We start from the raw sequence: 22,730 nt of genomic DNA, 5'->3' as shown, positions 1-22,730 counted from the left end.
AAAAACACCAAATACATATTCATCCCCTTCTATTTCACTCCCACAAAAGAAGACCTTAAACTTAGCCCAGACCGTCTTGTGCCTTCCAAGTACTGGGGACTTTAGATGTACACCATAGAACTTAGCTTTAAAATAGAACTTTCAAGCCAGGGGTGGTGGCCTTTGGATTCTCAGTGAGTTCAAGGCCAACCTACAAAGTTCTAGGACATCAGACTCTGTCTCAAAGAAAGAAACAGAGAGAGAGAGAGGGGTGGGGGGAGAGAGAGAGGGGGAGAGAAAGAGGGGGAGGGGGAGAGAGGGGGAGAGGGAGAGAGGAAGGAAGGAAATAGAGGAAATAACTTATTTCTGTGGTCTCCTTTTTGTTATTTTAATTATTTTTGTTTGTGGTTTTGCTTTTGTTTTTGGGGGGTTTTTTTGGGGGGGGGGTTGGTTTTTCGAGACAGGGTTTCTCTGTGTAGCCCTGGCTGTCCTGGAATTCACTTTGTAGACCAGGCTGGCCTCGAACTCAGAAATCCACCTGCCTCTGCCTCCCGAGTGCTGGGATTAAAGGTGTGTGCCACCACACCCGGCTTTTGCTTTTGTTTTAAAAAGAGCATAGAATTGGGTCTTGCTTGTAGCCCAGGCTAGCCTCAAGCTCTGTGTGTATTCTAGCTCTGAACTGTATCCTCATCCCCTTTTCAATACGACACATATTATGCACATCACTGTACATGTGCCCTGTTTTCTCTTAGATCCTAAATGTAGATGTGTATAACTTTATTAAAGGAAAGTTATGGCTCTGGATATTGTCCTATCATCTTCAAACATTTTTGTTTTTACTGTACAGGGTAGTGTGTTCTTCAAGGCTTTTTCTTCTGTTTGATAAGGTGCCTGAAAGTGTCTTTACAGTGTTCCCGCTGCAGTGAAGGGAACCCTTGGATAGTTTATCCACAATGCCTTCTTTTCCCACCTAGGTTGAGACTTGCCACATGCCAGGTACTGTTTGCACTAAGTTCCTGTTTGCACCGTCTGCTGTTTCTGACTTGTTTCCATCTTAAAAGATTCTGGTTTATGTTATTCGACAGCATGCTTAGAGACTGCCCATTTCACTTAATGTGGAACAGTGTTTGTTACTCTTCCTTGTGACAGAATGCTGAGTAATCAGCTCAAGAGAAGAAAGCTTTCTTTTCATTCAGTTAAATAGGCTGTCAGTCCATTGACCAAGAAGGCATGGCAGCTGGGCTTGGTCTATGGAGGGAGGAAGGTGTGACTGCCTCTTACTAGTGTATCAGGAAGCGGAGCTGAGGCAAAACCAGAAGCTGATAAAGCCTCCAATTCTGTTAGCTAGGCCACAGTCCAAGTTTCCACAGACTCAAAGCTAGCTTGGAGATCACTCATTCATAAAGTGTTTGTCTCATAAATATAAAGGCTTCAATCCCTAGAACCTGGGTAAAAAAGCAGACATGGTGGTCTGGGGTCTGAGGTGGCAAAAGACAAATCGGGGCTCACTGGCCAGTACCCCTAGTCTACTTAGCCTCAGGCCAGTGAGGACCAGATTGGCTCTGAGCAGATACATAGCAGCTTACAACCATCTGTAACCAGTTCCTGGAGACCTAACATCCTCTTTTGACCTCCCTTTCTTAGGTGTGTGTGTATGTGCTGTACCACATATGTGCCTAGTGCCCAAATTGGCCAGAAGGCGGCGATAGATCCTTTGGAACTGGATTCACGGGTGGTTATGAGCTGTGTTGTAGTTGCTGTGAATCAAACCCAGGTCCTCTACAAAAGCAATACTGGTTTTTAGCAGCTGAGCTATCTCACAAGGCATTCCCTTTATTTGATTTTTTGGGATAGGGTTTCTATATGGCCTGTCCTCAAGCTGGGGCCCTCCTGCTTTAACTTTACAAGTACCTAGGTGAGTGCCGTCAAGCCCAGCCTGTGAGAGATTATCTTCTGGATGTCTCCTCTATATTAATAGTCTTGTTTATTTTACGTGCCATTCGACCCTCTGGTTTTAGCCCATGTACTGAAATTTTTTTTAACCAGATTTAACAGTTTTTAAATAATTTTCAGCTGCAGGAACTTATAAATACACTACAAGGGATTCCACTCACCCTTCATGCAGTTCTCATTAACTTATCATTTTATATAACTGCTGCGTGAGGTGTGACTGGGAGGTCACAACAACACGTCCAAACATGCACTGTGCTGTTTAGAGTAAGTTAAAGAACTTATACTCTCTGAAGACTTTCAGGAAAATTGGCATTGATACCATAACAACAGTCACCAATACCATGACCTGCAGGCTTCATTCAAATGTTTCCAGTTCCAGTAAAGACATCATGCGTGTGTTTTTCTGGTGTGTGGCGTGCTCTGGATACTGTAATGTATTCACTTCTTGGGTCTCAAGATAAAACATGTTTTAAGTTACCTTTTTTAGGGAGGTGGATCTGTTCTTCAAGCTGAATTTGGATTTGGCAGTCCCTGTTTCTGCCTCTTGAATATTGGCACATGTATACGTGACATCATTGCATCCCAGTGAGATGCTATGGCCTCTGCATCATTAATGTTAGAACCAGCCACTTGTTTACTATGTGTCTTAAGGTTTCCTGCAGCTATAATAAAAAGCATTGAAACCAAAAGTAACCTCGGAAAAGGGTTTATATGACTTATCCTTTCACATCACAGTCCATACTGAAGGAAGTCAAAGCAGGAACCTGGAGGCAGGAAATGAAACAGAAGCTATGCAGGAGTACGGCTAACTGGCTTGCTCCCCATAGCTTATTCAGCCTGCTTTTTAAATACCACCTAGGACCACATTCCCAGGGTTGACATTGCCCTGGGTGAGCTGGGCCCACATCAATCATTACTCAAGAGTATGTACCACAGACTGTCTCTTAGGCATATTCTCAATTGAGAATCCCTCCTCACAAATGACAAGCTGTATCAAGCTAACATAAAGCTCACCAGGACACCATGATCATTTCTTTGTGTAAAGTTGCCATTCTGTTTCTATGAGTGCATTGTTGGGGATGCTTTGGGCCACACAGGGCTTGTATACCAGTGGTTGCTACGTGGTTTTCTAATGCCATCATTCATCTTCAGTTTCCATTGACAGTGTGTGAGCAAGTGCTTTCCTTACACAGCTTATGGACTTCTGGGTTCCATTAGGTCATGCTGTGTTGATGCTCACATTGACCCATGCTTGTCTACAAGGATCTTGCGCAGACTCATGAAGCCTCTTGACACATGCTCCTCATATTTTGAACATTTATTTGAAACACTGGGAGGTATGAGCCCCGCAGCATGGGATCATCCATTTTTTCAAGGTTGGATGGGGTTTAGAATTAAGCTCTGAGTGGCAATGTCTTAGGCTTTCCACTGCTGTGAAATGACCAAGCCAACTCTTAAAAAGGACATTTAATTGGGGCTGGCTTACAGCTTCTGAGTTCAGTCCATTATCATCACGGTGGGAAGCATAGCAGCATCCAGGCAGGCATGGCACTGGAGGAGCTGAGAGTTCTACATCTTGTTCTGAACATAAACAGAAGACTCACATCCTCAGGTAGCTAAGAGGAAGCTCTCTCAAAGTTCACACCCACGTTGACACACTTCCTCCAACAAGGCCACACCTGATAGTGCCGCTCCCTGGGCCAGGCATACAGGCAATAAGCCTGGCTTAAGTTTCCACTTTCCTGAGGCTGGCAATGTAGCTCAGTAGTAGTAGAGCACTTGCCTACCGGATAGGAGGCAACACAAATTTTTAGTTAGTAAATGAATAAATAAATAAATAACTTCCTCTATTATTTCTAGAGATGTTTATATTCCCAACAATTCAGTCTGTTAACTTTGGGGTCTTGTTCATGACTCCTTTTTTTCCATAATTATACAAGGAGTATAGTTGCTCATCTCTGCATTAATCTGTCCTTCATCGTCTCCCTGTGATAGAACAATACCAATTGGAAAACAAAAGCAATCCTCTTGTGTGCTCCAACGGAGCCTTCCCTACACCTTTCTTTTAGCCTCCTTCCAGAGAGTTCTGTCACTGTCTGGAGTTTTCCTGATAAAGGATGGGAAATTCAGGCTAAGCAAGACAGCATGGACTCAAAGGACAAATGACAGAAAAACTTGTCCCCGGTGGCTGGCCACTTCACCCAAACTCACTTAGCATGCCTTTGGGAAGACCTTGCAAAGTGGGTGGGAGGGGGGGAACAGTGTGCTTTAATGCTTTTGACTTAAGATGAGCCTTAACATATTTAAGGGGCCCTTTAAGAATGCCTCTATCACCACCCCTACCCTTGGAACTCTGGGCCTGGTGCATGCTGTCAAAGGCTCTCCCACAGTGCCATGTAACAATCACATCTTAGACTGTGCATCCACAAGTAAGACAGTGAGTATCTGGCTATGATGATATGGTGATTTTGGCTCATGTGAGGTCACCCTGTAACCTGTGGTTCAGCTTGTTGCCTCCAGAAGGTCTGCAGCTGACCTGTATTGGCCTTAGGACTGGCTATATAGTTCTTGTTCTGCCCCTGAACTCCCAAGTGATTTGGGGCGGTTTAAGCTTGGTCTACAGCAATCCTAATAGGGGTTGTAATTTCATATTGCCAACTCATTCTGTAAAATAGATCTTTTCTTTCAGTCTTTTTGGAGAATTGAGAAGCCATCCTGATATGGTGCTCTTACGTAGTTTTTCAGGAGCCACAAGTCTTTTAAGCTGCCTGGGTCAGTCCCATGTCTACCTGGAGAACACTGGGACATCTTCACTTGCCATCGTGTATCTTAATACAGATGAGACTCCATCAAAAGAGTTTTGGAATTCTTAGTAATCTGGGCCTGGGGAGATGGCTCTGTTAATTGCCTGCCATGCTAGCCTGAGGACCTAAAATTGGCTCCCCAGTACCTATGTAAAAAGCTGGGTGCAGTGTATGACTGTAATCCCAGCACTGGGGATGGGGACATAGAAGTAAGTCTCAGGAGCCCATTGGCCAGGCAGTCTAGTGACACCAGTGAACTCCAGATCCAGTGAGAGACCCTGCTTCAGAAAATAAGATGGCAAGTGACTGAGCAAGATGCCCAGTGCCAACTTCTAGCTTCCATGCACCCACACACATGCACATACCCAAAGAAACACACACAGCACAGCCACCTATGCACACACACATACAATGTTTACTGAACTGTCTGTAAAAAAACATGTGGCTTGAACTCGATGTTGAGGCTTTGTAAAATGTAGTCAGGCGTGCTTTATCACATCAAAAGCATCCCTGCTAAAAACCATTTCACCTCACTCCAGATACATCCAGAGTGCACCATACAGTGGTGGTGGAACACCTGACCCACTAGTGCTTCTTGCCTAACCCTTCCTGTGAGGGTTGGCGACATACCTTTTCGTGATGGAACTGATTTACACTGTATTCTATGCCAGAAATTCTGAATGGAAGTCTTTAACAACGATGAGACTACATTACCCTAGCATTGCCAACTTACTCCTCAGAAGGGACTGGCCAGTGACAGCAACATGGAGAACAAGAAGACAGCCAGGTCTGCCAGCAACAGGGGTGGCCTACCACACACAGGTCACCCCGGGCTTTGGTATGCCCAACCACACATACCCTGGTCCAGAAATAGTCTCGACAACAAGAGCTCTACTGAAATGAACAAGATTCAGAGAGATGGTCAATATCAGAGTGCTGGATGAGAGCCGTTAACCATTTCACTACAGATGGAGTGGAGCTTGGCAGAATTGTGGCTGAACTCATGGTCACCCATCAGTGACAGAGCCTTCTGACTTACTGCTCATCTAACACCAATACCTCCACACACTGAACAGAGCTTTATAAGTAAATTCTGAAGGTTAATTACTTGAATTAAGGACCCTAGGAAGCAATGAGAATTGCTAGCAACCCATTACCCAGTCAAATCAGCCAACCAACACTGAGCACTACCAAAGCCTGCTTTATTACCTGATGGCAGTGTGGCTGCTTTCCTGAGCCGATTTTAGGATCTAGAGACTGGTAAACACGTGTATATGTTGCAGAAAGAAATGCCATTCTGTGCTGTCCTGTCCAGGGACTGCCACTGCCTGGAAAGGCCCCTAGATAATCTATGTATAATGAAGTGAATATTCGTCGTTGAAGGCAAGTACACCAGGAGTGAGGAGTCACTTTTCCCTACGTGTTCTACCAAATGTTTCCCCTTCCAACAGTAAACAGGCAGAGCTTTGGAGAGTATCACTTTATTCCAAAGTCGGTCACTACCAGTAGGGTTTAATTTCCCTCCTTCCCTTCCTTAGAGATGCTGGGGTTGGCACAGTCTTGATAGATGAATAAGAAGGGTGAAGGCCATGCACAACATTGTCCCTATTTGATATGTTGGCCTTTACAGAGTGAAGCAGGGCGTGATATTAAAATTAAATAAACAAAGACAAAGTGTGGCTGGGAGTTAATGTAACTTCTTTTGCTGTTTTGAGACAGGGTCTCCCATATCCCAGGCTAGCCTTGAACTTGTTATGAAGCTGAGGATAGCTCTGAACTTCATGCTTACTCCATATGCTGAGACCATAGGTGTGCACAGTGCTGGAGACTGGACCCAGGGCTAATTCAACCATGTGTTGGCTCCCTTCTGAAACTAGAAAGACTGTTTTTGATTAGCTTTTCTGTAGTAATTGGAGACCTGTTTCCAGTTTCATGGGGGGGGGGGGGGTAAAAAAAAAATCTTCATTTTCTTCTTCTTCTTCTTTTTTTTTTTTTTTTTTTTTTTTTTGAGACATTGGAAAGAGAATCTGGGACCTTTCTGCATGGCAAACCCATCACTGTAGACATTCCTTCTGAGAAACAGTGACTTTCTAACACAGAAAAGTGGAAACCGAAAAAGGCGTAAGTGTACAAGTTTCCAACCACAAGGGAGAGAAAAAGAAAAGCTGTAGAACTGAGGAAGTGTCTCAGAGACAAGCCGAGCCGTGCCATTGGGGAAGGCATGGAAATCCCAGCTCCCACTCCAGGCCCCGGCCCAGTCCAGAGAGCAGTATTCTGGCCTCCCCAACCTGTGTGTCCAGAAGAAGGTACGTGCTGCTGGCCGCAGGGTCTTTGCAGAAGGTGTCCAGGGAAGAGCTAGGCCACTAGATGTTCTCCAGCCTTTGCTGGCCAGAGCCTCAGTCTAAGAGCAGCAGGCGGATCTACCATGTCTGATACAAGCTGAGCCGAGCCCAGGGTTCAGGTCTTGAACATCAGGAAGCCCCCAAATGCAGTGCCTGGTTGGCTCCCTTTGGTTGCTGACCCTTGGATTAACTCAAACCACGCTCTCTCACCCTTTTGTAGCTCTACCATAGCAAAAGTGGTGGCTGTGCTCCCGCCCCTCTGTTCCGTACTGTAGACTGGAACCCGGTGATGACCTTCAAATACCAGCTGCCCCATTCCTGGGCCTGGGCCAAATGTAATGCTCACAGCAAACAAGTAGACGCCACGTTTGGGAGCTCGGAAGTAGCCATGTTCAGGAAAGTAGCTGCTGCCCACATTGATGGATGTGGTGTTGAACTTCACCATCTGCAGAGCAGTGGCCCCTTCTGAAGAACCGGCATAGAAGGCCACAGGGGAGCCTGAGGTAGAGGAGACAGTCAGTTATCCATTCACTGCCAAACTCTCCCTTCTTCACCTTAATTGCATGAGAAGCCGGAGACCATTTCTAGATACCATCACATCCCAGAGGTGTGTCTTAGACAGTCAGTGTCATTTCAGAGATAGGGGAAGGGAAATACAGATCTGCTGGCTGGCTGGCAAATGCATTTTCTCCTTTGATCCTCAACAAAGCCCTTTTTTTCTTTGATCCTTTCAACTCTAGAGAGATAAGTGTCTTTGACTACCTGAGCCGTGGGAGGGCGGTGCTAGAAACCTGAGTATCCAACTCCTAGATGTCTGCTACCTGCCAGGGATAGTTCCTTCCACATCAGTGCTAGGGATGGAACACAGGACTTCACACATGCTAGACGTGTGCTCCGCCACTAAGTCGTCCCAGCACCTACCTGCTAGGTATCTTGAGACATCGTGTGGGAAAGAGAATAGTGCCTATCCTCAAAATAATGTTAGTACTGGGAACAGGAATGGTGGTTTTGACCAAAAGTGGGCACAAGACCATAAAGAAAAAGGACTGAGAAACTTCTTGAAGCCAGCACAGTAGCTCACGCTTGTAATTCTAACTCAGGAGACAGAGGCAGTAAAATCTTGATTTTGAAGTCAATCTGAGCTATACTGTAAGGCTTTTTCTGGGCAAGGGGGAGGCCCCCTCTGGCTAGTCATCTAAATTGTTTTTGTTTTTGTTTTCAAGACAGGATTTCTCTGTATAGCCCTGGCTGTCCTGGAACTCACTCTGTAGACCAGGCTGGCCTCGAACTCAGGAATCTGCCTGCCTTTGCCTCCCAAGTGCTGGAATTAAAGGTGTGTACCACCACTGCCCGGCTATTTCTCTGTATAGCCCTGGCTGTCCTGGAACTCTGTAGACCAGGCTGGCCTCGAACTCAGGAATCTGCCTGCCTCTGCCTCCCAAGTGCTGGAATTAAAGGTGTGTACCACCACTGCCGGACTAAAATTTTTCTAATTATTATTTTATGTGGATGGACAGTTTGCCTGCATGTATGTCTGCGTACCACATGCATGAGTGGTGCCCACAGATGCCAGAAAGGGTCACCAGATCCCCTGGAATAGAATTCATAGATGGTTGTGATCTGCCATGTGAATGCTAAGAACAGATCCCAGGTCCTCTGCTCTTAACTGCTAACCCATCTCTCCAGCTCTGGTTAGTCATGTTAATATAATTTCCAGAGTGTTGCACAGAGCCCTGGCATTTCATATGGGTGAACTGAAGCTTAGAAAGGGAACGTTTGCTGATCCCGACCACACAAGCAAACCTTAGCATTCTTGATTTGCAGTGCTTGCACATGCCTTTAATTCCAGCACTTGGGAGGCAGAGGCAGGTGGATTTCTGAGTTCGAGGCCAGCCTGATCTACAGAGTGAGTTTCAGGACAGCCAGGGCTATACAGAGAAACTCTGTCTCGAAAAACCAAAACAAACAGAAAAACAAAAAACAAAAACTGAGGTCTGGTGCTTCAGTCCCCGAAGCACCCAGCAGATGGGGCTCTTGCCTTGCTGAAAGGTGGCTACTCTACAGCACCCTCTGTTGGCGATTCTTGTTCTTTCAGCCTGCCTGCATCTGAGAGTCCACATGCCCTAGAGGAAGGAAGACTATGGGCTTTAGAAGATGGAAAAACTGTGCAAACTAGGGGTGACTTTCTCTGCAGGGCTCAAAGTCGAGCTCTGTGGCCTTCTTACAAGAAAAGTGTTTTTAAAGGGGAAAATATTTTCGGCAGTAAAGAATTATTGCAGGCCTGGAGAGATGGCTCAGCCGTTAGGAACACTGACCTCTTCCAGAGGTCCTGAGTTCAAATCCCAGCAACCACATGATGCCCCATAACCACCTGTAATGGGATCTGATGCCCTCTTCTGGGGTGTCTGAAGAGAGTGACTGTGTACCCACATACATAAATAAATCTTGAAGAAGGAGAAGATGAAGAAGAAGAAGAAGAAGAAGAAGAAGAAGAAGAAGAAGAAGAAGAAGAAGAAGAAGAAGAAGAAGAAGAAGAAGAAGAAAAGGAAGAAAAGGAAGAAAAGGAAGAAAAAGAAGAAGGAAGAAGAAGAAGAAGAAGAAGAAGAAGAAGAAGAAGGAAGGAAGGAAGAAAAAGAAGAAGAAGAAGGAAGGAAGAAAAAGAAGAAGAAAGAAGAAGAAGAAGAAGAAGAAGAAGAAGAAGAAGGAGAAGAAAGAAGAAGAAGAAGAAAGAAAGAAAGAAAAAGAAATATTGCGGGCTGGCGAGATGGCTCAGTGGTTAAGAGCGCCGACTGCTCTTCCGAAGGTCCCGAGTTCAAATCCCAGCAACCACATGGTGGCTCACAACCATCTGTAACGAAATCTGATGCCCTCTTCTGGAGTATCTGAGGACAGCTACAGTGTACTTACATATGATGAATAAATAAATCTTTAAAAAAAAAAAAAAAGAAATATTGCAGGAGTAAACAGACCCTGACCTAACCCTAACCTTATAGGCAAATGGTAAAAGCCATGATGGAGTTTGTACCACTCACAAGAGGAAAAGAGATGCAGGGGTTACTGTAAGGACATGTAGCTCTCTGGAAATGCTAGGGGAGTTGGGAGAGTTGCTTGGGTTCCTGCATGCTAAGCTTGTACCGGGAGGAGGGGTGGGAATGAAGCTGTCAGGTTTTGTAACCACTCATGTGTAGGTGGAGCCTTTGGGGATCCGCCTGCTGGGGGCTTGCTGTAGCTGAGAGGCAGCCTCTCTCTGCTGCTCACTGGTTGGGTTAGGTCATTTCTAGAGACTAAGGTAAGATATGATGATAATGGTTGCATGATTGAGTAGCTAAGGCTGAGCCCAGGAAAGATCCAGAAGGGTATTGACACCGCCAACTGTATTTACCAAGAGGGCTCTTTCCTTCTGAGCAGAAGGCCGTTCCCTGTATTTACCTCTTGTGGGGTGCTGCCGTGACAGATGACCCCCTGCTCCAACCCCCTGTCCCCAGCATGCAGGGCGAGCTGACGAAAGACTGGGATTTGGGTGAGTGTGAAGAGTTGAGACTCTGCTCCACAGCTAGGGCCTCGGCCAACTCATGGGCTCTGGAACTACAACTGATTCTTGGGATCTATACTTCCCTATATTCCAGGAAGCAGAGGAGACCCATAGCCCTGAAGGTAGTAGTGGTGGCCAATGATCCTGCTTTCTTGTACCCTGTGCCCACTCCCCAGTAGGAGAAAGGAGCACCTGAGTTGGCAGAGAGCCCTGTCCTAGATTCGTAGAGTCAGTCTCCAGGGCCCAGGCACTCACCTGTCTCCCAGAGCTCCAGACCTTTGGCGTGTGCATCTGTAGACATCACCACTTGCTTCTTATCCCTCTTCCGGGATTCTCCTGGGCCTCTCGGTTGCTTCTTATCTTTCTTACTCAACATGGCCTGCAGCTTCCCCAAGTCTAGGCTGATGTTGCTTGCCACCAGACCTTGGAAGTTCTGGAAGAGGTTGTGGAAGAGCTGCCGGTGCTGTCTCAGGCCGTGCTGGGTGTCCAAGAGCATGCTGTGTAGGTCTTCAAGGGAGCTATTGAGGGAGGCAGCCCAGGAGGCCTCACAGCACTGCCCAATCTGCTTGACATCAGAACTCAGGCGCCGAATCTCCTGCTCCAGCTCCGCCAAAGTCATGGCTTCCTCCTCTCTCCCAGAGTCGTGGCTGGGCTCAAGTCCCTCTGCCAACTGTGGGTGCTGCTCCACAAAGCCACCTGCGGCCTTCTCCAATGCCTCCACCCGGGTGGCCAAGTCCTCCCAACCAATCGCCTGTTCCTGTAGCCCACTGGCCGCGTCCTGCAGGGCTAGGCGGATCTGCTCATAATCCAGTGGCAGAGGGCGAGGGGCCTCCTCTGACATCTCGTCTATCATCTCCTCCCCGAAGAGTGCAGCTAGCACGGCCTGATGTCGCAGGGCATCCTCCAGCAGGGCTGTGAAGGAGCCGTGCAGTAGGCGTATCTCTTTGCGGGTTCCATTCGCCGCTGTCTTCAGCGCTTCCACAGCATGATCCAGAGCCCGCAGTTGGCTCCGTATCCGTGCCCTTTCAGCCCGGGCCCGTTCACCCTCTCCTCTATAGGCATCCATTGCTGAAGACATGGCATCTACAGTGCTTTGCAGGGCCTGCAAAGAAGAACCGTCTAGCTGGTGCTGTTCGTCCAGGCTCACTTGGGTCTCTTCTAGGGTGTGCATGACATCCCTGTGGCCCTCCGGAGCGACATCCACGTCAGAGTTGACCCTTTGGCAGTTGCAGTCCTTGACATACTTAATGAGGTCTGCATGACCCGCATGCAGATGCTGCAGGGTAAGGTTGAGTTCCAACAGTTGCCGCTCTATCTCCTCTTTGTTCTCCTCCATGATCAGGGACTTTTCCATTAGGATCACCCGCAGCTCTCGAAGCCCGGTGTGGTTCACCAGCAGCTCCTCCACCTGCCTCTCTACCTTGCTGATCTGGTCGAAGGTCTCATCCGATTCAGAATAGAGCTCTTTGATCTCTTCGGCGTGCTGCTTCAGGACGCTGTCCATGTTCTTGAGGGTGCTCTGCAACTCCTCCTCCCTCTGGCTAGTGACCATGTGCAGAGCAGAGAGGTTTCTCTGCAGCTGCCCTAGCCTGGCCTGCAGGCTCTCTGGCTCTGGCCTTGCTGCCGCTGCTGCAGATGCCATCACCAGGCTGCCATTGGCCCCTGGAAGTTCCTGAGCCTTGACAAGCTGCTTTAACTTGGTGCTCACCTCAGCCTGGACATCAGAGAGGGCATGATGCACCGATCGGCGCTGGGCATGCAGCTGGTCCTCCACATCCTGCCACAGTTGGCCCAGTCTCTGGCTATTCTGCTGGACCTTGGCCTCAAACTTGGCACCAAGCTCTTGGAAGTCAGCCCTAGCCACTGTGCCCTCCTGGATCATCTTGATGGCCTGGTGATTGGCCTCCACATCAAGAGACAAGTTTCTGATGGCCTGGGAGAGGCTGTGCAAGCTGTCGTTGAAGTTCTTCCAGATGGGACTGAAGTGTGCTTTCAGGAATGCATCAATATGGGGCTGCAGCAGGTGCTCTGATGTCCTGCCAGGAAACTCTGCAACAGATACCATGTTTCAGAAAAGCCTGCTGCAGCAGACATTCCTCCCCAGGCTGGGAGAGTTAGGGCCTCTGAAGTCTGGGCCTTATTGGGGGCCCCTACTCACCGAATTCTGTTAGATTGGCTTCTGTCATCTCATCTGTGAGGTTGCTGGGTGGGGCTTCCCAAGAGCCTGGAAAGCCATCTTCTACTGACTGGGCATCATTCTGGAGATTTTGAAGCAGGTTTTCCTGTTGTTCTTGTGGCACCTTAATCTCATTAAACTCTGGGACAGGGTGACCTAAAAACACACTGGATGTAAGTGTTAAAGGCCAACTCACAAGGTCAGGAAAAGACTTGGGACTTGGAACAAGGAAGTACGTTGGCCCCTCCTAAGCTGGAATGTAGAAGCCCTTAGCCTTCTTCTTCTTTTTTTAAGATTTATTTATTATTTATTATTTATTTATTACTATACATAAGTACACTGTAGCTAGCATCAGAGGCACCAGAAGAGTGCGTCAGATCTCATTATGGTGGTTGTGAGCCACCATGTAGTTGCTAGGATTTGAACTCATGACATTCAGAAGAGCAATCAGTGCTCTTACTCACTGAGCCATCTCACCAGACCGCCCTTAGCCTTCTAAGACAGGAAAATACAGATCTCTGAGCTATCACCTTTTCTCCCATACTCCTAGCAGACATGACTAATCAATCACCTTGTTTCTTTCCTTAGCCACAATTTCATTCCTGACAGCTCTAACCAATAGATCACATAATGAAATCTATTCCCTAACCTATCCTTGAAATCAATTCATAAAGGGGGACTCTTTTGTGTTTACTGAGACAAGGGGCAAAATGACTTCCAAGGCCCCAGTGGATGTTTTATTTTAGTCGGTTGCGGGGGTGGGGGGAATACAAGAGAATGGAAAAGCTTCTTCCAGACCCAGGAACTTGTAAAGGTCAAGGAGCAAGAAAGTCACCTGGCAAAGTGGCAAAGTCAGCTCTCCAAGAAAAATGGGATCAGTAAAAGGGACAGGAATGAGCCCGGGCAGTAGTAGGCTGAGGGCCCTGAGAATCTAGCCACAGAGTGCAAGGCCACAAGGAAGTCCATACTGATTGTAAGGGCAACGTTTTCCAGAGATGGTACAGCCCATCAGAGAAGGAAGAACTAAACACATGAACTCTGTCCTTCTAGGAAGGCAACATACCAAGTTCAAAGCCATCCATCGAGTCCCAAGTCTCCTGGAGTTTACCACTTGGCTCTGTGGGCTCAGGGTTTGCTGTGGGATCTGCAGAAGGAAGCATGGGGTGTTAAGCCCAGAAGTGGGAGGAACAGCATAGTTTCCGGGGAAGCTTTGGGGAGCCTTACTGTGGTCCTGGCAGTCTGGTCCCTGGAACCCTGGGCAGCACCGCCAGTCCACAGAGATCAGCACCTTCTGCTGGACCTGGTACACTGGCTTCTGGGCCACTCGATACCTGAGGAAGAAGGCAGTGTGGCTCAGTGCCTCTGGTGAGCCCACTGGGCCTGGAAAATGGCCTGACCACCCTACTCACATGACTCTGACTCCCTGGCAGTCAGGGGCTCCCTGTGGACATGGCTGCTGTGAATGGACCAGGAATTTCTCTGTTTTGCAAGCAGCTACAAAGGTGACTAGCCTGGACTTCTGGTAAGGACACCAGTTCCTGGAAAAGAAGCCAGAGGGAGAAGATTGCTGAGCCTTGCCTGGTCCTTCCCAGGTGTCTAGGGATACCCTACCTCGTCTCCTGCTCTACCCAGCTCTGAGATTCTTGAAACCATTAAATACCAAGGAAGGCAGCTCTTGTCTTAATTCCTAAGCTCTACAAAGCCACTCAAAAGAGCCCTGACCCATTCATTGTCTTCCCAAAGCCACGCCAGGGCCAGTGGAGGAATACCAAGGACTCCCACATCATAACTCAGCTCCATGCGAGCAGGCGGGTTCTCACTAGTCCCTTGACACCAGGGGGCATAACGGTGCAGCTGGGGCTTGGGGAGCCTTAGGTCTGAATCTGCATTGTGGCTGTGGGGCTTTGAGTGGTCACCTAAAGGAGTTCTTATTTCTCCATCTATAGTTGGTAGTGGTGATGCCCATGTCTAAGTGGGTGGAGTCCTGAGTACACTGGCAGCATGTTGTGCCCTATCCTGGCAGCTGCCCATTTCTATGCCCATCTTTTCTCACCAGAATATGCCTATGGCTGCTACTCCCTGGCCCCGCATCCTGAGCAGTTGGCTTTCCAGTAGTTTTGTTTTGTTTTTTATTTTGTTTTGTTTTGTTTTTCGAGACAGGGTTTCTCTGTAGCCCTGGCTGTCCTGGAACTCACTTTGTAGACCAGGCTGGCCTTGAACTCAGAAATCCGCCTGCCTCTGCTTCCCAAGTGCTGGGATTAAAGGTGTGCTCCACCACGCCTGGCCTTTCCAGCAGTTTTAAGGGAAAGAAGGTGGCTGGGTGGAACAGCCTCTTCTCTGGGAAAGGCCTCCACTTAGCGATCCTGCAGAGCACACTCCGTGTGCCCAACACCTCCAAGGCAGCCTCTCCACTTTTACCCCCCAGTATGCACTTGCCAGTATGTCTAGGATGGGAAACATGCTCACTGGGCTGGGGGCTGGCTATCTGGGTTCAATGCAAGAGTCAAAGCATCCTTCCCTCATCATTAGCTCTCAAAACAAGACTCTCCAGAGATGTAAGTGGTGATTTAGCACCTCTTGGGTACCATTCACCGGGCTCAAGCTCAGCACTTGCTGTGCACTATGGTGATGCAAACTTTTCCTTAAGGGTCCCAAGGAGAACAGGCAATCTCAGGAGAAGGGATGTGGCTAAGACCTATAAAAGGGCTGATTACCAGGCGTGGTGGCGCATGCCTTTAATCCCAGCACTTGGGAGGCAGAGGCAGGCGGATCTCTGAGTTCGAGGCCAGCCTGGTCTACAGAGTGAGTTCCAGGACAGCCAAGGCTACACAGAGAAACCCTGTCTCGAAAAAACAAAAAACAAAAAACAAAAACAAAAACAAAAACAAAAACAAAGGGGGGGTGGCTGATTATGTGTATAAAGAGCAAGTCAGACAGGGAGCTGGGAGTTTGGACAGGGTCACAGTCTCTTCCAAGTTCAAAGCCATCCAGCGAGTCCCAAGTCTCCTGGAGTTTACCACTTGGCTCTGTGGGCTCAGGGTTTGCTGTGGGATCTGCAGAAGGAAGCATGGGGTGTTAAGCCCAGAAGTGGGAGGAACAGCATAGTTTCTGGGGCCAGGGTTAAGAGTCTGAAGAGACTGCAGATGGAGCCAAGGGAACTGGAATCCATGCTAGAGAGACAATGGGTACCAGAAGAAGAACCGGGCTATTTCTTGAGGTCATGGGGAAAGCAGAGAGAGGTTTCAAGCACGGAAGAAATATCACAGAGGCATTCTGGTCTCAGGGTCGAGAAGCAATGGGAGTCAATAAGATGTGGATGGTCTAGGGTAGAAGACAAATTCGGGCATCTTGGACCAGGTGAGGGGGAACATGGAGGAAGTGGCCATGTCTGTAGGCATCAGAGAGCAAGGTTCAGGGGCTTTGCTGATTGGGTGGCTTGTTGGAATTGGAATTTCACTTCTGAAGCTGCTCTTTGCCCTAGGGCCATTAGGCACCATTAAAGATACTTCTGGGAGGGGTGGAAGGACAGACTTAATGGTCATTGTGTGACCACATCCATTGAGACACACCCCTTCCTGCCCACACTCACTCCAGCCCACCCTACCCCATCAGGCTTTTAGAAGCCTGACAAGACAGTCTTTACCTTCCGGAAGCAGGCTAGAAATGCTTAGCAGGAAAACTACCTGGTCCCAGCAAAGGAGACCTGAAGATGCTGACATCATGGGAGCCTCTGGGTGAACCACCCAACAGAGTCTCCTACATCAAAACAGCTCAGAAGGGTACATCCAGACCTCTGAGGCTAACCCCTGAGAGAAATATGTTACAAACCAAAGAAACCAGACCAAGATGCAGCTTGGAGTTAGAGCATGAGATTAACATGTAGGGGGCCCTAGTTAAATCCTCAGGCCTGAAAAGAACAAAACAGATCAACGAAGGTCGGAACTGACAAGCCGGAGTGGACCACAGCTATCCATGAAGAATGAATACCAGCTCCAAATCGACACTAGTGTTTCCAGGGATGTAAGAGACGTTGCTATGCAGAGGACACAGACAGGAGTACGTAGGGGGCGGAGGAAGTATAAGGGTTAGCAGGGTATTCAGAGGACAAAGAGAACACTTGAAAACGAAAGGCCTATGTTAGAAATGGGGGAAAAAAGAAAAAAAACCCAAAACAAAACAGGCTGGGGACATAGTGTAGCTGGCAGAGTGCTTGCCTAGCAGACAGGAAGGACTGGAGACAGTCCCAGCACAGAGCAAAAACAGCTTGGTGGCTCATGTCTATCATCCCAGCAATTTAGGAGGTGGAGGCAGGAGGATAAGGGGGCCAACATCAACATCACCTATACAATGAGTTTTTGGCTAGCCAGGGCTATATGAGATCCTGTTTCCAAAATTAAACAAACAAATAAACACACACACACACACACACACACACACACACACACACACACACTATGAGATCCTGTTTCCAAAACAAAATAAATAAGCCAAAAAGCTGGCTCAGCAGTTAACGGCACTTCCTTCTCTGGAAGAGGACCCTGATTCCATTCCTAGCACCTACATGGCAGCTCACAAACACCTCTAACTCCAGCTCTTCTGACCCCCATGAGCACCCAGCATCCATTTGGTGCACAGATGTACATGCAGACAAAACACTCGTACGTATAAATAAATAAATAAATACATACATACATACATACATAAATACATAAATACATAAATACATAAATACATAAATACCAAAAGCAAACAAACAGCAAGAAGACAGGAAAAGCAAGAGGATTTGGAAAATGAGAAGAAAGAGCATCAGTCCCAGCCCCAACATCCAAATGACAGAGATGGCAGAACAAAGGGGAAAGTCTGATGTGCATGTATGTGTGTGAGTTGCATGCTTGTGTGCCTGTGAGTGTGCATGCATGCGGTGTGTATACACGTGCACATGTGGATGTGAGTGGCATGTGCATGTGTGTTGTATTCATGTGTGCTTATGTGCCTGTGTGTACATGTGCATGTGTACATGTGTATGTGCATGTGTGTGTGTGTGTGTGTGTGCGTTCATGTGTATGTAATGACAAGGATGACAGAGCAAACGAAGTCGAATGAGATTTTGTGTGCCTGTGTGTTGTTTGTGTGTATTCCAGAAATGAAAAGACTTAAGTTTTCAGATTCAAAAGGCCCAGCAAATACCTGCAGTAAGATAAAAATAAACTCATGTCAAAGCTCAACATTGTGAAAATGTAAAAATGTTATAAGGAAAACCACTACACATATACTAAGAGAGAGAGACAAGAGAGTCCTTGAGTCTTAACATCCCTGGGAATAGAAACATAGTGAAAATTACATTAAAAATATTGGCAGGGGCTGGCAAGATGGTTCAATGGGTAAGAGCCCTGACTGCTCTTCCGAAGGTCCTAAGTTCAAATCCCAGCAATCCACATGGTGGCTCCCAACACCCATAATGAGATCAGATGTCCTCTTCTGGTGTGTCTGAAGCTACGGTGTATTTATTTATAGTAATAAATAAATCTTTGGGTCGGAGCAATCAGGGCCGGCCAGAGCGAGTGGGGTCCTAAATTCAATTCCCAACAACCACATGAAGGCTCATAACCATCTGTATAGCTACAGTGTGTACTCATATATACATAAAATAAATAAATAAATCTTTAAGAAAAAATATTGGCAGAAGTCAGGCTGTGGTGGTATACACTTTAATCTCAGCACTAAGGAGACAGAGGCAGACAGATCTCTGTGACTTTAAGGCCAGCCTGAACTACGAAGAGAGTTCCAGGACAGCCGGGGCTACACAGAGAAGCCCTGTCTCGAAAATCCAACTATATATACATATACACATACACATCATATACATATATGCAGGAAATAATTGCTAACCTAGAATTCTATGTACATATTTTCTATCAGTCAACAGAAGAATACAAAATAGACATGTTTTCAAACATAGCAAGTTTCAAACAGGTCATCTACTTAGCATGGCAAGCTGGGAGGATTGCTTGAGCTCAGAGTTCAAGGGCAGCCTGAGCAAACCAATAAAACAAACAAACAACCAAACCCATCAGACATATTAGGTGTCTGGCCTGTTGTCTCCATGTACTGCTTAGCAGGAGATTACTAATAAGATGACTCCAACCCTTGCCTGTGCATCAAAACCATCTGGGGCTTTTTAAAAGCAAAAGCCCCTTGTGGGTTGAAGGTACATCTCGATGGTAGAGCATGCGCTGAGCATGCCAGAGATTCAATCCCAAGCATCACCATAAAGTAATAGCAGTAACTCTCTCAGCCCAACCCCAGATCAGTGTCAGGAGACCCCAAGTCTAGGCCAGCGCATTAGCATTCTAGAAGTCTCAGGGTCCCTCCAAGGCACAGCCTAGAATTGAGTGCCTCTGGGATACAGGAAATCCACCAATGCCGGAGGACAAAATAGCCAGTTGTGGTGGAGGACCCTTATACTCCCAGCACTTGGGAGTCTGAGGCAGTAGGATTTTGAGTTCCAGGCTAGCCTGAACTACATAGTGACTTCCAAGGCAGGCTAAGCTATATATCAAGATTCTCTCTTGGGAGATGGCTTGGTGGTTAGGAGAACTGGCTGCAAGAGGAACACTCCTCCATTGCTGGTAAAAGTACAAACTTGGACAGCCACTATGAAAATCAATTTGGTGATTCTCAGAAAATTGGAAATTGATCTATCTCAAGACCTGGCTATACTACTCTTGGGCATAAAACCAAAGGACACTCCACCCTACCATAAGGACACTTGCTCAACCGTGTTCATTACTGCTGTGTTCATAATATCCAGAAACTGGAAACCACCTAGATGTCTTTCAATAGAAGAATGAATTGAAAAATTGTGGTACATTTACACAATGGAATATTACTCAGCTGTTTTAAAAAATGATGTCATGAAATTTGTAGGCAAATAGATACGACAGAAAAAACATCCTGAGTAAAGTAACCCAGACCCAGAAAGACAAACATGGTATGTACTCATTTATATGTGGACGTTAGCTGTTAAGTAAAGGACAACCATGGGACAAACCTAGAGAGGCTAAGTAACAAGGAGAGGTCAAAGGGGAATGAGTGGATCTCCCTGGAGGGAGAAATAGAGTAGATTTTACAGGTGGACGGGGGCAGGTGGGGATGGGAACAGGAAGACCCAGGTGTGGTGGTGGAGGGGGAGAGTACTGGGAGACACAGCTGGAATTGGGGTGGGGGGTGGGGTCTGAGGATGTGTGAGTCTGGAAACCTAGCACAGTGGAAACTCCCTGGGTTCTACAAGTGAACCTAGCAAAGACTGCTAGTAATGGGGGAGACGGAGCCTGAACAAACCATCTTCTACAACTAGCCAAGGTTCCCAGAAATGGAACTGGGACCATCAGTCTAGCCACACAACCTTCCACCTACAATCTGTCCTGCCTCTAATGTGTGCTAGGCAAGGGTGGTGCAGAACTTATGGGAGTAGGCAATGGCTGGTCCAACTTGAGGCCCACACCGGGAGAGGAAGGCCACTCCTGACCCTGTCTGGATGACCAGGAACCAGAGGTTGGAGAGCCAGAGACCTAAGATAGAACCAAACACAACTGGGAAAAAAAAAAGTCAATGGAATGACTCCTAACGATCTTCTGCTACACTCAGATCAAGTGTCTAGCCCAAGTGTCACCCGAAACCCTCCATCCAGCAACTGATGAGAGTAGATGCAGAGACCCACAGCCAAACACTAGGCAGAGCCAGGTAAGGACCACAGAAGAGTGGGAGAAGGATTGGAGGAGCCAGAGGGGTCAAGGACACCAAGAGAATGCAGCCTGCAGAATTAACTAAGCAGGGCTCATAGAGGGCTCACAGAGACTGAGGCCACAATCATGGACCCTGCATGGGTCTGACCTAGGCCCCCTGCATATATGTTATGGTTGTGTAGCTTGGTATTCTTGTGGGACTCCCAGTAGTGGGAATGGAGGGTTCTCTCACTTTGGGGACCCTTTTCCTCCTACTGGGTCACCTATTCCAGCCTTGATAAGAGGGCTTGTGCCTAGTCTTATTGTAACTTGCTATGCCATGTTTGGTTGATATCCCTGGGAGGCCCACTCTTGATTTGAAGGGAAATGAGAAGTGAAACTGGGGGAGAGGCGAGATGGGGAGGGCTGGGAAGAGTGGGAGTGAGGGAGGGGAAACTTCAGTCAGGATGTAATGCATGAGAAAAGAATGAATGAATGAATGAATGAATGAATCAATCAATCAATCAATCAACAGAAATGGCTGCTCTGCCAGAGGGTCTGGGTTCCATTCCCAACATCCCATGGCAGCTCACAACTATCTGTAACTCCAGTTCCAACATCCCCATGGCAGCTCACAACCATCTGGAACTCCAGTTCCAAGGGATCCAACCCTTACCGCTGGCCTCTGCAGACACAAGGCACACATATCATACACAGACATACATGCAGCAGGTCCAACCCTCAGGACAATGGTGGGTCAATGCAGTAGTCCAGAGGGCAGCCTGCAGGGCAGCTCTGGGAGTGTCCTCAGCAAGAGCATACCAGTTGGGTGAGCTGTTGGGAGCCGCGCCCACATTCGCCGTTACAAGATGGCGCTGACAGCTGTGTTCTAAGTGGTAAACAAATAATCTGCGCATGTGCCAAGGGTATCTTATGACTACTTGTGCTCTGCCTTCCCCGTGACGTCAACTCGGCCGATGGGCTGCAGCCAATCAGGGAGTGACACGTCCGAGGCGAAGGAGAATTCTCCTTAAAAAGGGACGGGGTTTCGTTTTCTCTCTCTCTTGCTTTTCTCTCTCTCTTGCTTCTTACTCTCTTGCTTCTTGCTCTCTTGCTTCTTGCACTCTGCTCCTGAAGATGTAAGAATAAAGCTTTGCCGCAGAAGATTCTGGTCTGTGGTGTTCTTCCTGGCCGGTCGTGAGAACGCGTCTAATAACAATTGGTGCCGAAACCCGGGACGAGAAAAAAACTCGGGACTGGCGCAAGGAGGATCCCTCATTCCGGAACCAGAACTGCGGATCACGTTTATAAAGGTTCCCGTAACACAGACTGTTGAGAAGGATTCAACTGCCGAATTCAGAACTCATCAGCTGGGGAACGACGGTGATAAAGGTTCCCGTAAAGCAGACTGTTGAGAAGGATTCAACTGCCGAATTCAGAACTCATCAGCTGGGGAACGACGGTGATAAAGGTTCCCGTAAAGCAGACTGTTAAGAAGGATTCAACTGTATGAATTCAGAACTTTTCAGCTGGGGAACGAGAGTACCAGTGAGTACAGCTTTACGAGGTAAGCCTGGCCTTGAACTTTCTAACGAAATTCAAGACAGTCTATCAGAAGTAAAGTGGAATATGTTTGGCCTTGAATTTTTTCTGGTGTTAGGAGCCCTTTTGTTCCTTTTCACATGTTATCAAGTGATTAAGATAGGGCTGAAAATTCTAGAGGAAATTCAGGACAAGCTATCAGAAGTAAAGCGGGGAGAGAGAGTAGGAACAAAGAGGAAATATGGTACACAAAATAAGTATACAGGCCTTTCCAAGGGTCTTGAACCCGAGGAAAAGTTAAGGTTAGGTAAGAATACCTGGAGAGAGATTAGAAGAAAAAGAGGAAAAAGGGAAAAGAAGAAAAATCAATTAGCGGAGGTCTCTAGAAAAAGGAGCCTGTGCTCATCGCTGGATGGGCTCGGGGAGCCAGCTCTTAGTAGCTCTGAAGCAGGTGAAAAATTCTCCTCTGAGGAAACAGACTGGGAGGAAGAAGCAGCCCATTACCAGCCAGCTAATTGGTCAAGAAAAAAGCCAAAAGCGGCTGGCGAAGGCCAGTTTGCTGATTGGCCTCAGGGCAGTCGGCTTCAAGGTCCGCCCTATGCGGAGTCCCCGCCCTGCGTAGTGCGTCAGCAATGCGCAGAGAGGCAGTGCGCAGAGAGGCAGTGCGCAGACTCATTC

At 47.5% G+C, this 22,730-nt stretch overlaps 1 protein-coding gene across 1 annotated transcript in view; it reads right to left on the bottom strand.

Annotated features, from left to right (window-relative positions):
* Window positions 1–6,201: 6,201 nt before the first annotated feature.
* Mmrn2 (multimerin 2) overlaps window positions 6,202–22,730 on the bottom strand; it is a 28,784-nt gene continuing 12,255 nt past the window's right edge. The window contains exons 2-7 of the mRNA NM_153127.3: window positions 14,196–14,324; window positions 14,011–14,117; window positions 13,850–13,930; window positions 12,769–12,942; window positions 10,866–12,659; window positions 6,202–7,576 (exon numbers count right to left, since the gene is read on the bottom strand). Of these exons, the coding sequence (NP_694767.3) occupies window positions 7,194–7,576; window positions 10,866–12,659; window positions 12,769–12,942; window positions 13,850–13,930; window positions 14,011–14,117; window positions 14,196–14,324 (2,668 nt within the window). The 3' untranslated portion in view covers window positions 6,202–7,193. The remainder of the gene's footprint in view (window positions 7,577–10,865; window positions 12,660–12,768; window positions 12,943–13,849; window positions 13,931–14,010; window positions 14,118–14,195; window positions 14,325–22,730) is intronic.

Source organism: Mus musculus, chromosome 14 (assembly GCF_000001635.26).
Source record: "Mus musculus strain C57BL/6J chromosome 14, GRCm38.p6 C57BL/6J".
NCBI classification, from domain to species: domain Eukaryota; kingdom Metazoa; phylum Chordata; class Mammalia; order Rodentia; family Muridae; genus Mus; species Mus musculus.
This window is presented reverse-complemented; position numbering and strand designations above follow the sequence as displayed.